The following is a 14669-nucleotide window of genomic DNA, read 5'->3' on the forward strand; positions in this document are numbered from 1 at the left end:
CCAGACCTCTTCATCCCTACTAAGAATGTTTTTATTACTGAGAGTCAAAAATTTGCATTAGATGAGCTATGTCAAAATCTGTTGAGGCAACTTTTGCACATGTGAAAAAGGAGACATTCATCCTTTCAATAATCTTTATATTATAGTTTACTATTTAATTCATTTTAGTTTTGTTGCTTGTGAAAAGTCTAGTCCCAAATTAATGTTATGTCCTTTCTTAAAAACACTAAGAATTACTTTATTGAATAAGATCAAGAATTACTTAGTCTAATACATTCTGTGGGATTTTCCAAACTATAATGCAAATTCCTGATTATTCTCAATTAGTTAGTGATCCATCAGCATATCAAAAATATCTTCTGCCTTATCTGCTTTATTCAAACTGTATAGGTCTAGAATTCAGTACAATTCAGTAAAAAACAGCTGATTTGGTCTAGTGGTTATGGCACCATGCTAGACAGCAGGGGACTGGAGTTCTAGTCCCTCCTTAGCCATGAAAGCCAGTATGGTGACCTTGGGCCAGTCACTGTCTCTTAGCCCACCCCACCTCACGGACAGGTTTATTGTTCTGGAGAAAATAGGAGGGTGGAGGAATATTGATTATGTTCGCCATCTGGAGCTACTTGTAAAAATAAAGATAGAATACCAACAAACAATACAACAATCTTGGCAATTTTCTGTGCAACAGAAAGCCATGATCAATAAATAGATATTATTCCAAAATATGTATTGATCTTTACTTCCAATAAAACTATAGTATATCTCTTTTGTTCTTTTATAACAGTAGATATTTGATTGATACCTCCTATCCATGTTCTTCCTCTTGACCTCTCAAAAATAATGAGAGGTAACAGTAGTTTCATTGTACTCAGTTAAGGCATGAAATTCTGTTTTGTTGGGTAATTCCACTTATCATGAGAAATGTGGTTCTGAACTATAGTAGCTCCCATCTAAAGTAACCACAGTCAAGAAAAAGACTTGGTGCTGTGCTATATAGATTCCTGCTCTTATAACCAAGAAGAGTGAAAAAAAGACTAAAGTCCAATTGCTTAATTTTAGGTATGAATTGATGCAGAGAGGTATGCTTGAACATAAAGATGTTGGATTTGTTCCAGATGCCTATACTTGCAATCAGCATTTGGAGAGGAAAAATATATATTTGAAGAAAGAAATGGAGAACTATAAATTTGCAGCTAGGTATGTTCTTTTTGTTTTTTACTGGGTTGCATTTTTTAGAGATTTGGATGAAAAAAAGATTGTTGACATCAGATTGTAGAAGGTGATCAGTTTTGAATGGCAGTGTTGATGTTTGCAAGTCTGGTAAAGGATGAGTCAAATAGGTATTAATCCAAATTAATGTATTTCTGTTATTTATATGCTGCTCAATTAAAAAAGGTGCTGAGTGTCTTGCAATAATATAAAAGTGAACTAGATAGAATTAAAAGAAAAAAATAAACCTCAACCCCCAAAGCAATAATTTGCCTACTGTAGGGAGGGGACATGCCATATAATGACCTTTCCAAGGATTTCTAGAACATCCGGGTCTCTTAGCAGCTTTCCTGCATGTCGGAAGGGTTACTGCTGGCCTAACCCCAGGTGGAGCACTATTCTAAAGCAGAGAGGCTACTGTGAAAAGGCATATGCTCATTTTCTTCACAGTAACAGCCGCTCAAGATGAACCTCAAAGAGTATCTTCCCTACTCCTTTTTATTGGTTGACCAGAAGCCACTGGGAGACACTTGTAATATTTATTACATTATATATCCTTTATCTATCAGTATTGTTAAAATGAAGATAAAATAACTCTATGCTGAAATGTGGTGAAAAAGTGAAAAATTTCAAAGTGTTGTTGTTTTTTCACCTACTTTATGTTCTTTAATGTTCCCTGATTTTACATTGTTTAGGGTTATCTTGAACTTAAAGGTAATGGTAGGAAACAGATATATTGCACTACTGGATATAAAAAGACATTGGTGGAGTTCTCTACTGATGTCAGCTGAAGACAGACTTGGGGAATTGTCTCTCTCTTCCCCTGGGTCCGAATTCTACCAGCTGGTGGGTCCGAATGGACTGAATGCCACCCTGTAGAGGTGGCTCCCAACGGGCAAATGTCTGAGGACTGCGGCTAGGCGGCAGCCAGACCGCTGGTCCCAACAGAGCCCCTGGAACCAGCAGGAAGAAAAGTGGACCGCATCTTGTGTTCTGCCATTAGCAGCTGTTTGGCAGACACAAAAGAATGGCAATTGAAAGAGCATCAGCTGAGCTGGGTGAGAAAATTCCTTTTACTCTCCCTTCAAGCCAAGATCCTTACCAGAAAGCATTTTTCCAGCCCTTGAAAGTGAAGCCCTTAGTATCAGGGAGCGGGGTGGAATTTTTTCCTTTCATCCCCCCCTCCTGAATTACAAGCGGCAGTTTAAGCCTCTGGCTAAGTGAAAACTTCACCTTATTACAAGGCTGTTTGTGGCATAAAAGTTTGAGAAGCTTTTGTTTTTATAGAACTGGGTGTTTTGCTGAAAGCCATTATAACTTCTATTTTTCCTTTCTTTTGCCTTTCTTTTTGCTTCTATTTTTACTTTTATTTTTCAGACTTTTATATATATAGGGTATGGCTGACTGATGAAAACAAATAAGTTTGAAATGCATATCAGTCTCCCTTTAATTCTTTGTTAGCAATCTAAAAATTTACACACACACACACACACACACACACACATATAAAGGTTTCCTGTTTCAGCCTAACCCAAGGCCATCAACAGGTTGTAGTCTTTGTTAGCAATCCCAAAACAAATTACACAAATATGAGCTGTCACTGTGTGACTACAGCCTGTTGATGGCCTTGGGTTAGGCTGAAGCAGGAAATAAGATTTGCCCTGTGTTTGGGAACTAGCAAGGTATTCTAAATACTTAACAAACACTTAACACATATCTCCCTTGCTTCTCAGCTAACAAAGCGAGAAAGAGCCTGTGGCCTAAGGGTTAGAACAATTGCCTAATGTGCAATCAGCCCAGGTTCGAATCTCAGAAGGGTATGGCTGACTGATGAGAACAAATAAGTTTGAAATAGCTATATCAGTCTCCCTTTAATTCTTTGTTAGCAATCCAAAAAATATTTACATATATATATGTATATATATATATATATACACACATACATATATACACATATATATACATATATATACATATATACATATACATATACATATACATATACATATACATATACATATACATATACATATACATATACATATACATATACATATACATATACATATACATATACATATACATATACATATACATATATATATATATATATATATATATATATATATATATATATATATATATATATATATATATATGTTTTAGAAAACCAAGGAGTATACGAAATCCCATGCACCACCTGCCCCACCACATACATCGGACAGACCAACAGAAGAATAAGTGCACGCATTGAAGAGTACAAAAACTCACTCAGAAAGGGAGAACAAACTTCATCCCTGGTCCAACACTTTGAAGCCACGGGACATGAAATTGATTTTAAAAAAACCAAAACTATCGCCAAAATTGAACATTTTAACAACAGAATAATCAGAGAAGCCATTGAGATAGAAAAACGCCACCACAGCATGAACAAACGAGATGATACCTCTCGCCTACCAGCCATTTGGAAACCCGCCTTGATTGACAGATGAGGCCCAACCACCAGAAATGATACCAGACCCAAACTCATGATAACATCACATGACATCACCACCACACAACCATTCAAAAAGCAAATCCGAACCCACAATGATAACGAGGCACAACCACAAAACAGAAACCTAACTACAGCTGCAACATCAGCCACTTTAAACCCCTCCAAACCACACAATAAGCAAACTGACACCCACTATAAAAACATGGCACCACCACAAACACGAAGCCGAACAAAAGCAGCACAACTCACCAGCTCAGGTCTGGGGCTGGCAGCTGAGACCAGCCCATCCACTCAGAACACACCCCCACCCAATCAGAACACACCCACCATTCAAAATACACTCCCACCCAATCAGAACACACTTGGTCCCCCACCCAATCAGAGCACACCTCCACCCACAGAACACACCCCCTCTGGCAGTTTAAAAAAGAGGAACAAACAGCCACATGCTTCTCCCAGAAGAAGGAAGCTAAATCCACCAGCCTGATGATGACGGATGGGATTACGTCGAAACGTTGCGCCTACACCTTTAGTTCTACACGGGGAAAAACCCGAATAACCAAAGATCCATATATGATCTTTGGTCATTCGGGTTTTTTCCCACGTAGAATTGAAGGTGTAGGAGCAACGTTTCGACGGAATCCCATCCGTCATCCTCAGGCTGGTGGTTTCAGCTTCCTTCTTCTGGGAGAAGCATGTGGTAGTGGCTGTTTGTTCCTCTTTTTTAAACTGCCAGAGGGGGTGTTCTGTGGGTGGAGGTGTGCTCTGATTGGGTGGGGGAAGGAAGAAGCCACCAGCCTGAGGATGACGGATGGGATTCCGTCGAAACGTTGCTCCTACACCTTCAATTCTACGCGGGGAAAAACCCGAATGACCAAAGATCCACATACAAGCACCTGCGAAAACCTCAGAAAACACATATATATATACACATACATACACACACACACACACACACACATATCTTCTCTCCCGACAAAAAGGGTGGGAATGGATAGTTAATGCCATCTACTGGCAAAACCTGAAAACTACATCCACCCCCCACCCCATTAATGGAGTTATCTATGCCTGGAACTTGGCTGTTTGCCCAGACATTCCTTTGAAGGTCCTTGGAGACTTTGTTCCAAAAAACAAGACTCCCTGTGGTCTTTTTGGCCTGCCTGGTGTGTGTCTTCTTCTAACAAGATATATTGCCTAAACAAGTTTGTCTTTGAAGATATTTGACTCCCTTGGATTATAAATATAGAGAAGCTTGGAATTCTTATAATTGGTTTTTGAATATAATTTTCTGGATTACAATTTTGACAATTGTAAAAAAAAATTCCTTTTTTTCCTTTTCTTTTCTCATTTTTTATGCTTTTTGGGGTAACCTTTTTCTTTTGCCCTACTATTTTTCCAGACACCTCCTATTTTGCTCCTTTTACATTTGCCTGCGCTCTCTCTTTCTCTTTCTCTCTTTTGCTCCCCTTCCATTTTTGGGGGGAGGATCTTTATTTTTGTGGAACCCCATATTTCTTATTGTTTTTACTACTTTGATGGTTCTCTTCTCCTAACTATTAGGAGCCTATTGGATTACAAAATTTGGCCATTTGGCAGAGACACCATACGACGTGAAGGCAAAGATGAGCACCTCTAACTTATCCAAACTTGGGGAAAAAAGGCTCTTCTTCCCCTGCTTCAACCTCTGCAAGCCCAGTCTATCAGAAACCAATTACTACAATGTTACAACAGGAGAAGAGCGATACCCAACAGAAGGACACCCAAGCAATTCTACAAACAATCTATGATGCTAACGCTGCTCAGTCTGCTACAGCAACTAAAAATCATGAAGAGTTGAAAAGTGACTTAGACAAAATGAACCAAAAAATTAATAATATAGACTCCCAACTGGAAAACTTCAAAAAGATGATTGCAGAAAATCAATAAAGAATCCAAAAAATGGAACATAGGTCAACGGAGGTTAACCAGAAACTGGAAGACCTGAAAGATGAAAATCAGAAACTGATGCAACTAAATGGAGAACTGGAAGATTCTTTGGCGATCATAGAAATGGAGCGGGCATCATATATTTTAAGAATCCAAAACATACAAGAAGACAAGGAAGAAGATCTCTTAAAATTGATAACAGAGTTGCCGGCAGACTTATTAGGATTGGAGAAGTCACAAATCAAAGGGGAGGTTGATCAGGTGTTTCTCATTAACTCCAACTATGCTAGAAGAAACAAGGTGCCCAGAGAAGTGCATGTCAGATTTTTAAAAAGAGCTACAAGAGATGAGATCCTGAGAAAAGTAAGAGATGAAGCATTGAAATATAAAGAAAAACAAATTGTGGTTCTTAAGCAAATCCCTAGAAGGATAAGAGAGGCTCGAAGAGACTACCAATTTCTAACTAAGAAACGTTGAAAAAGGAGTGAACTTTAGATGGTTGGTTCCAGAAGGGATCTTAATCTACTGGGATACGAAAAGATATAGACTGGATACACCACTTAAAGCATTGGAGTTCTTTCATAGCCACAGAGCCTTTCTGGAGAGAGGTGATTTGGAACCCAAAAAACAAGATGAAGTGCAAGTGGAAGGTGAGACCGACCAAAGAATAAGAGAAGAGACTAAAGAAACCAAAGCTACATATTCTTATTCAGAAGAGGGCACAAGACCAAGACATCAGAGACAGATAAGATCAACTAGAAGACCTAGATATAATTGAAAAAGATGGAGGAAATTGGGATTTTATCAATAAACATCAACGGCTTAAACTCCCCCTCAAAAAGGAGGAAAATTTTTACACACTTACAAAAATTAAAAATGGACATAATTTATCTTCAAGAAACCCATATTAAGAGGCAACATATCAAAATTTTAGAACAATAAAAAATCGGCAAAATCTACTTTGCATCAGCATCTCAAAAGAAAACAGGAGTAGCCTTTTATATTAAAGAAAAGATGATGCCTAAACAAATTTATGCACATGATGAGGGGAGAATTCTAATGGTTGAAATCATGATGGACCAAAAGTAGATATTAATGATTGGAATATATGCACCTAATGATAAACAAGAACAATTTTACCTTAAACTATATAAGAAAATATTAGACTTAAACTACCAAAACTTTTGTATAATGGGAGACTTTAATGCAATTGTGGATGAAACTTTGGACTGTAAACAAGGATGGAAAGGAGGAAATTTACTACCTAAAGCGTTTTCAAAAATGATAGAAGAATTCAGTATTCTAGATATACGGCAAGAGAAAAACCCAGAGAAACTACAATATACATTTTACTCAAATAGACACAAATCATGGTCAAGAATTGATATGATATGGATTTCGTTAGACTTGAAACTGATGATCCAAGAGGCGGAAATTGAAACCAATGACTGGGCAGACCACAATCCAATAAAAATGATCTGGAAAGGAATTAAAAAGAAACCTAGATGGTCTCTAAACAAATCGATATTGAAGGACAAAGAATTCCTACAACTAGCAATAAAGGAAATGGAATTTTTCTTTAAAATAAACAAGAAGGAAGAAACATCACTTCAAAATGCTTGGGACACTGCCAAAGCATATTTTAGAGGCCTGGCCATAACTTATATTGCTAAGAAGAACAAAGAAAAGAAACAACTACAATTAAAGTTGAAGGAGGAACTTAGAAAACTAGAATTAGAATTACAAATAGATCCAGATAAAGTAATACTCAAGAAACAAATCAATATAATAAAGCACAAATTAAAGTTAGCTGAGATGGAATTAATGGCTCAACAGATTAAAGGGGTTAAACAGAATTTTTTTGAAAACGCTAACAAGCCGGGAAGATGGCTAGCATATAGATTGAGAAAGGAAAAAGAAAATAAAATAATAAAGAAACTCCAGGATACGAAAGGAGAAATACAGTTTCAAAACGATGCAATGAAAAAAATTGTGAAAGAGTATTATGAGACACTTTATAAGGCAAAGGAAATCTCTAAAGAAAAAATAGAGCAGTATTTAATAAAAGCAAATTTACCGAAAATTCCCCAGAATATCCGAAATATATTGAAGGAACCAGTATCAATGATGGAGACTATAGAAGCTATAAAAAGGCAAAAAAACCAAAATGCCAAAGACATGAACTGAAACTAATATCACTTTAATACCTTAAAAAGATACAGATTTGACACATATAAAAAATTACAGACCAATTTCATTACTAAATGTAGACTATAAAATTTTTGCTTCGATAATGGCAGAAAGAATTAAGAAAGTCTTAATTGAATTTATACACGCAGATCAAAATGGCTTTCTGCCTAAAAGACAGATAAAAAATAATTTAAGAACAATCTTGGATGTTCTAGAGTACTATGAAGCTCATCCAGGCAAACAGATGGCTTTGATATTTCTTGATGCACAAAAGGCGTTTGATAACTTAAATTGGCAATTTATGTTTCAGCAACTTGTGGAAATGGATTTTGGGGGAAACTTTATGAATGCAATTCATGCAATTTATGATAAACAGACTGCTAGAATAATTGTAAACGGAGACTACACAGAAAACTTTAATATTAAATAGGGCACAAGACAAGGATGTCCTTTTCCCCATTGCTATTTATATTAACCTTGGAAGTATTGAACAGAAATATTAGACAAGACTCCGAGATTAAAGGACTGGAGATAAAGGGTGAAAAATATAAATTGCAGGCATTCGCAGATGACTCGGTCTTTATATTGGAAGAACCTCTGGAAACAAGCACAAAATTGTTGGCCACAATAGAACAATATGGTGAGGTCGCAGGTCTGATAATAAATAGAGAAAAGACTAAAGTTTTGACAAAGAACTTAACAGAAAAACAGAAAACGCAACTTGCAAGAAAAACAAATCTTCAAATAGTTAAAAAAGTTAAGTACTTGGGAATTTACTTAACAGCAAGATGTATAACAGTAAAAGAGGACAACTATACAAAATTATTAAAACAAATAAAACTGGACTTAGAAAAGTGGAAAAATCTTCAACTGTCAACACTGGGGAGAATAGCTAGAATTAAAATGAATATCTTACAGAAAATATTTTTTTTATTTCAAACTATTCCGGTAAAATTGGAAAAAGTCTTCTTTGATGAAATGAATACCATAATATTGAAATTTGTTTGGCAAGGGAAAAAAGCATGAATTGAAGTGAAATTGCTATAGGACGTTACAGAAAGGGGAGGATTTGGACTCCCATACTGGAAGTTATATTACCAAGCAGCTATTTTAATGTGGATTAAAGAATGGATAACACTTAGAGACAAAAGATTACTATACCTAGATGGGCATGACCTGCAGATTGGCTGGCATGCCTTTCTGTGGTATGGGAAGAATAAAGCGCATAGATATTTCCAGTACCATGCTATAAGAAATGCACTTCTCTTAGAATGGGAAAAAATAAAAGAAAAAATTTATATTAAGATACCTGAATGGCTTTCAACAATGGAAGCCTTTGCTTACCCAAACATAATTAACTATGATAAACTTGTAACATATAAAGACTTACTGGACAATGAAGGAAGATTGAAATCTAGACAAGACTTACAACAACAAGGTATTGATCTATTATGGTGGCCATACCTACAAATCCAATCAAGATATGAAAAAGACATGAAAACAATGGGGCTCTATAAGGGACAGACAGAACTTGGTCTTTGCTAAAAACAGATGAAAAGCTGATTAAAAAACTTTATAGATTTCTGCTTAACTTAAAGATGGAGGAGGAACAAGTTAAAGAAACAATGATAATATGGGCAAAAAACATTGGATATACTATAGAGCTTGAAGAATGGGAAAAGTTATGGGACAGAAATATTAGATTAACCAAAGCTGTACCATATAAAGAAAATTTGTATAAAATGTTTTATAGATGGCACATAACACCAGTGAGAGTAGCCAAAATGTTTAAAAATACTTCAAATGTCTGTTGGAAATGTAATCAAAGACCAGATACTTATTATCATATATGGTGGTCATGTCGTAAAGCAAAAAAGGTTTGGCTTAAGATACATCTATGGTTGGAGGAGATGTTTAAAAAACAAATAGAATTTAAACCAGAATTGTTTCTGTTAGGAATGATAGGCCCCAACTATGACAAGGAGAGTGGATACTTAATGTCACATGTATTGACAGCAGTGAGAATTATGTATGCCCAATATTGGAAAAATGAAAAATTACCGACTGAAGAAGTATTAAGAAAATATTGGATTGTGCAGAAATGGATAGATTAACTTTAGAGATTAAAGAGAAAGAACATTCAGTTTACTATAGAACTTGGAATAAATTCTAGATAAGCAAGTTAGAGAGAAAGGAATGTGATATGCAATTTTGAATTTTTGAGTAAGAAAAATACCATATGTTGAAAACTTAGTATTGTTTATGATAATCTATTATACCTGTCATTGTTATTAATTATTAGTTTTATTACTTTTTTTACATATATTTACCCAGATAATATGTTGTTTGCCAAATATTGAATGTTATTGGGGGAAACCCCAACCCTCACCCCCAACCTCTCCTGTACCCCATCCCAAATTCCCATTCCCTTACCCCACTCTGTAACCATATAGAAACTAATAAAAAAATTTCAAAAAAAAGACATTGGTGTACTTTAATTCATACTGCATTGGTTTTAATGGAAATGTTTAGATTTTTTCCCCTAAATTTTAAATTCTGTTAGTATTTGAAATGAAAATGTACATCTTCTATTTATATATTACTATATGATTATAAAAACCTGATAGTCTTATTGTCAATGTACAGAAAAATAACCCCTATAACAGGGCTTTTCAACCAGTGGTACGGGTACCACTTGTGGTACATTGGCACCAGGCAGGTGATACGGGACCATCCTAGAAAAGTGGTAGTAGAGGAGGGGAATGAGCTGAACCGGTGGCAGCACTACACAAGTCTGAGCGAGAGATGGCTGGAGCTACAGGGCAGTCAGGGCTCAGATGAAGCGCCAGGATCAGCGCCAGGCTCCAGCTGGAGCTCCGTACTGATCCTGGTGCTTCTGCTGAGCCCAGAAGAAGCACCAATCAGCTGGAATGTTGCAGCATCTCCAGAGTCTTGTGATTTACATTCAGATACTTGGCAACTGATTCATATTTATGACGGTCACAGTGTCCCAGGGTCATGTGAAGTTACCAAAACCTGCTGCATCCACCCAGCAGATGGGGGGAATAAAAACCAAACACACCCCCACACTGCCAATCCTCAATAGAAATGCTCACAACAATGAAAACCTCGGACAGGAGGAAGAGTGCTGCCGGGCGGGCAGGCAGGTGTCTTGCTTGACTGTGGCTCGGGGGAGCACTTTTTCAGTGCCATTGTAACTTCAAACAGTCACTAAGCGAACTGTTGTAAGTCGAGGACTACCTGTAGTTCATCACTTTTTCCCTTCTTTTTTTTTTTGGTCATCAAGTTTTTGACACCTTGTTAGGCGACTGGTGGTAGTCAGATGTTGCCATATCCTAAAAGTGGTACAATGGGTGAAAAGGTTGAAAAGCCCTGCTCTATAAAATATTAAAAATTCATTTTATATCAGAGGCAAAATCCCACAATTACAGATAAAGATAGTAGGTAAAGACGTTAGGAAGTAGAGATGTATTTATTTTGCATTTATTTTGCATCTGTTTTCATTCTTTGTAGGGAAAAAAATCTTCCCTAGGAGTATGCTAGCAGTAATAGTTTTCTGAATTTGATGGTTACCAAAATCCCAGTATTTATTTATTTATTTATTTTATTGGATTTGTATACCGCCCTATTCCCGTGGGACTCAGGGCGGTTTACAGGGCAGTTAAAACCATGAATACAAAAAATTAAAAACAATTAAAACAATTAAATTAAATTTAAGCCCCAAGAGTAAATCTAAAACCCAGTTAAATTAACAACCCCACAGTCTGGACCAAACAGATCGAAGAGCCAAGTTTTCAGGTCCCGGCGAAATGAGCGAAGGTCGGGGGCAGTCCTAAGTTCTGTGAGTAGTTGGTTCCATAGGGCATATCCCTGCAAGAAGCTCTTAACTTAGGATGCTGATATTAGGAGCTGTGGTGGTGCAGTGGTTAGAATGCAGTGTTGCAGGCTAACGCTGGCCACAGTTGGGAGTTTGATCCTGACCAGCTAAAGGTTGATTCAGCCTTCCATCCTTCCGAGGTTGGTAAAATCAGGACCCAGAATGCTGGGGGCAATATACTGACATTTGTAAACTGTTTAGAGAGTTCTGTGAAGGACTATGGAGTGGTATATAAGTCTAAGTGCCATTACTATTTCATTAATAATAAAAAGAATGATTTTTAACCAGCTTTTAACAATTCAAGCATAGAAAATTAGAATAGAATCTCAGCACAGAAAATTATTTCCTCTGAAATAATATTATTAGGAGTGCCAGTTTAGTGATTAGGCTAGAAACGGGCAGACTGTAAGTTCTGGCACAAAGCCAGCTGGTGACCTTGGGTCAGTCACTTTCTTTCAGCGCTTGGAAGGGGACAATGGCAAATCATTTCTGAAAAAGATTGCCAAGAAAACTTCAGGGACTTGTCCAGGCAATCTTCAAAAATTGGATGGAACTGAATGGAAGTAAACCTCTTTTTCTAGTATTGTATTAAGAACCTATGCATAGGAACAAACTGTTACATTTACCTGAATTTAATTCCAGATAACTCACTCCTGAAGGAGCCTCTGGTAACTTTCTATCAAGTCTACCATCCCTGTGTCAGGTCCACCATGCAGGTGTCCTGCCATTCTGTTACAGAGAGGGGGAGGAAGGTTTCCTACCGTGGAGACTGTGCAAGCAATGTCAGCTCAAGGCCATGATCAGGAGGAAGCTGAATGCTGGGTGGAAGCCTCCACCAGGGCTTCCCCTGGGCTGGATCTCTCCAAGTGTATGGAGGAGGTCACCAGCCTGGGAGATTCATTGAGACCCAGATGGTCCAACGGCATCAGCAAGAAAGATGACTGGGGAGAGCCAAAGGGGTAACCCTCACCCGGGGGAGTCAAGGCAGCCAATGACATGAATGGCAACTGGAGCTGGAAGAGCTTGAGGACAAGAAGGAAGAAGGTGAAGGGGTTGACCATGCCGATCTCCTAATGAAGCAACCCATGCAGTTTATGTTGGATGCTACCCAACTCCCATGCCAGGACGACTTCTGGTAAGACTCACCAAACCCAAGAGGAGGAGGATGACGGGAGAGCATCACCACCAGACACCACAGTAGGAGTTTCGGCAACCCCAGCCTGTGGCACCGTGGCCATGGGAGCAGCGCAAAGAATACCTGTCATGGCCAACGTCCCAGGTGGGCCAGCACAGTGAAACCAAAGAGGAGCAAAACTCCACCCCTGAGTGTGATGTTTGATGGAGATCGCCAACATTTGGGGTTCTTCCTGGCCCATGTCTTAACTTATATGCAAGAATATGGGCTGGAGATCTCCACTGAGGGCGCCAAGGTAACGAGTGTCACCCTAGCACTGGAAGTAGCTGTGGCTCGTTGTATGGTGATGCTCCATAATGTGAATGCAGCCAAACTGAGAAACTTCGACTGCTTCTTTTTTATATAATATTTTATTAATTTTCCAATTTAAATTTGAGTATTTAAAAAGCAGTATAATGACTGGGTTAATCAATAGCTCAATAAAAAAATCTTTAGTGCAAATCTCAGGTTACAACATCAGAGATTTCTTCTTTTTTCCCCTTAACATTTACTATCTCATATTCATACTAGTACATTTCTAATTATATTAACTCAATAAAGACATCATAATTACATTTATCAATAAATGTTTAGCTTATACATATCTTAATTACATTCAATCTTCATAAACAATGCATATCCTGTTATTAATTTTTACATAATTTTTAATTTCTCATTAATATTCCAATTTAACCTTTGATATCCATAATTTTCAGACTTTGGGTAACCAATATTTCCCTTATCTCACTTCATAACAAACTATAATGTCCAAAATACACATTTTATCTATTTAAATGTAATCTTGTTCTATTTCCTAAAAGTTATCTATTTCCCACCATATTAAGTCATCTAATTAATAATACAATATCCCCTTTAATAAATCAAAACTATTATATATATTGCCTGGGTTAATCAATAAATCAAATATATTCATGATAAATAATTTTCTTTTTCCTTTTAGATCTATTTTTTCAATATTAGGACAAATCAAATCCTTATTTTCAACTGATTTCCTGCTATTTTAAATCTAATAACCAAAATTCCCCTTATCTCAACATCTCCCTTTCGCCCTCTAATTCAGGGCTTTTCAGCCTTTTCACCCATTGTACCACTTTTAGGATATGGCAACATCTGAATACCACTAGTCGCCTAACAAGATGTCAAAAACTTGATGACCAAAAAAAAAGAAGGAAAAAAGTGATGAACTACAGGTAGTCCTCGACTTACAATAGTTCACTTAGTGACTGTTCGAAGTTACAATGGCACTGAAAACGTGCCCCCCCCAAGCCACAGCCAAGCAAGACACCTACCTGCCTGCCCAGCAGCACTCTTCCTCCTGTCCGAGGTTTTCATTGTTGTGAGCATTTCTATTGAGGATTGGCAGTGTGGGGGTGTTTGGTTTTTATTCCCCTCATCTGCTGGGTGGTTGCAGCAGGTTTTGGTCACTTCACATGACCCTGGGACACTGTGACCGTCATAAATATGAATCAGTTGCCAAGTATCTGAATGTAAATCACAAGACTCTGGAGATGCTGCAACATTCCAGCTGATTGGTGCTTCTTCTGGGCTCAGCAGAAGCACCAGGATCAGTGCCGAGCTCCAGCTGGAGCCTGGCGCTGATCCTGGTGCTTCCTTTGAGCCCTGACAGCCCTCTAGCTCCAGCCATCTGTTGCTCAGACTTGTGTGGTGCTGCCACCGGTTCAGCTCATTCCCCTCCCCCGCTACCACTTTTCTAAGAGGGTTGTGTACCACCTGCCTGGTGCCAATGTACCACA

General features: G+C 37.7%; 1 protein-coding gene across 1 annotated transcript in view; it reads left to right on the forward strand.

The window, feature by feature from the left end:
* The window catches only part of SPAG16 (sperm associated antigen 16), a gene marked incomplete at its 5' end in the record, with an annotated part of 372352 nt that overhangs the window by 42221 nt on the left and 315462 nt on the right, over positions 1-14669 (forward strand). The window contains one exon of the mRNA XM_081312658.1: positions 1060-1197. Within this exon, the coding sequence (XP_081168784.1) occupies positions 1060-1197 (138 nt within the window). The remainder of the gene's footprint in view (positions 1-1059; positions 1198-14669) is intronic.

Source organism: Vipera berus, assembly GCF_964194415.1.
Source record: "Vipera berus genome assembly, chromosome: 1".
In the NCBI taxonomy this organism is placed as follows: Eukaryota; Metazoa; Chordata; class Lepidosauria; order Squamata; family Viperidae; genus Vipera; species Vipera berus.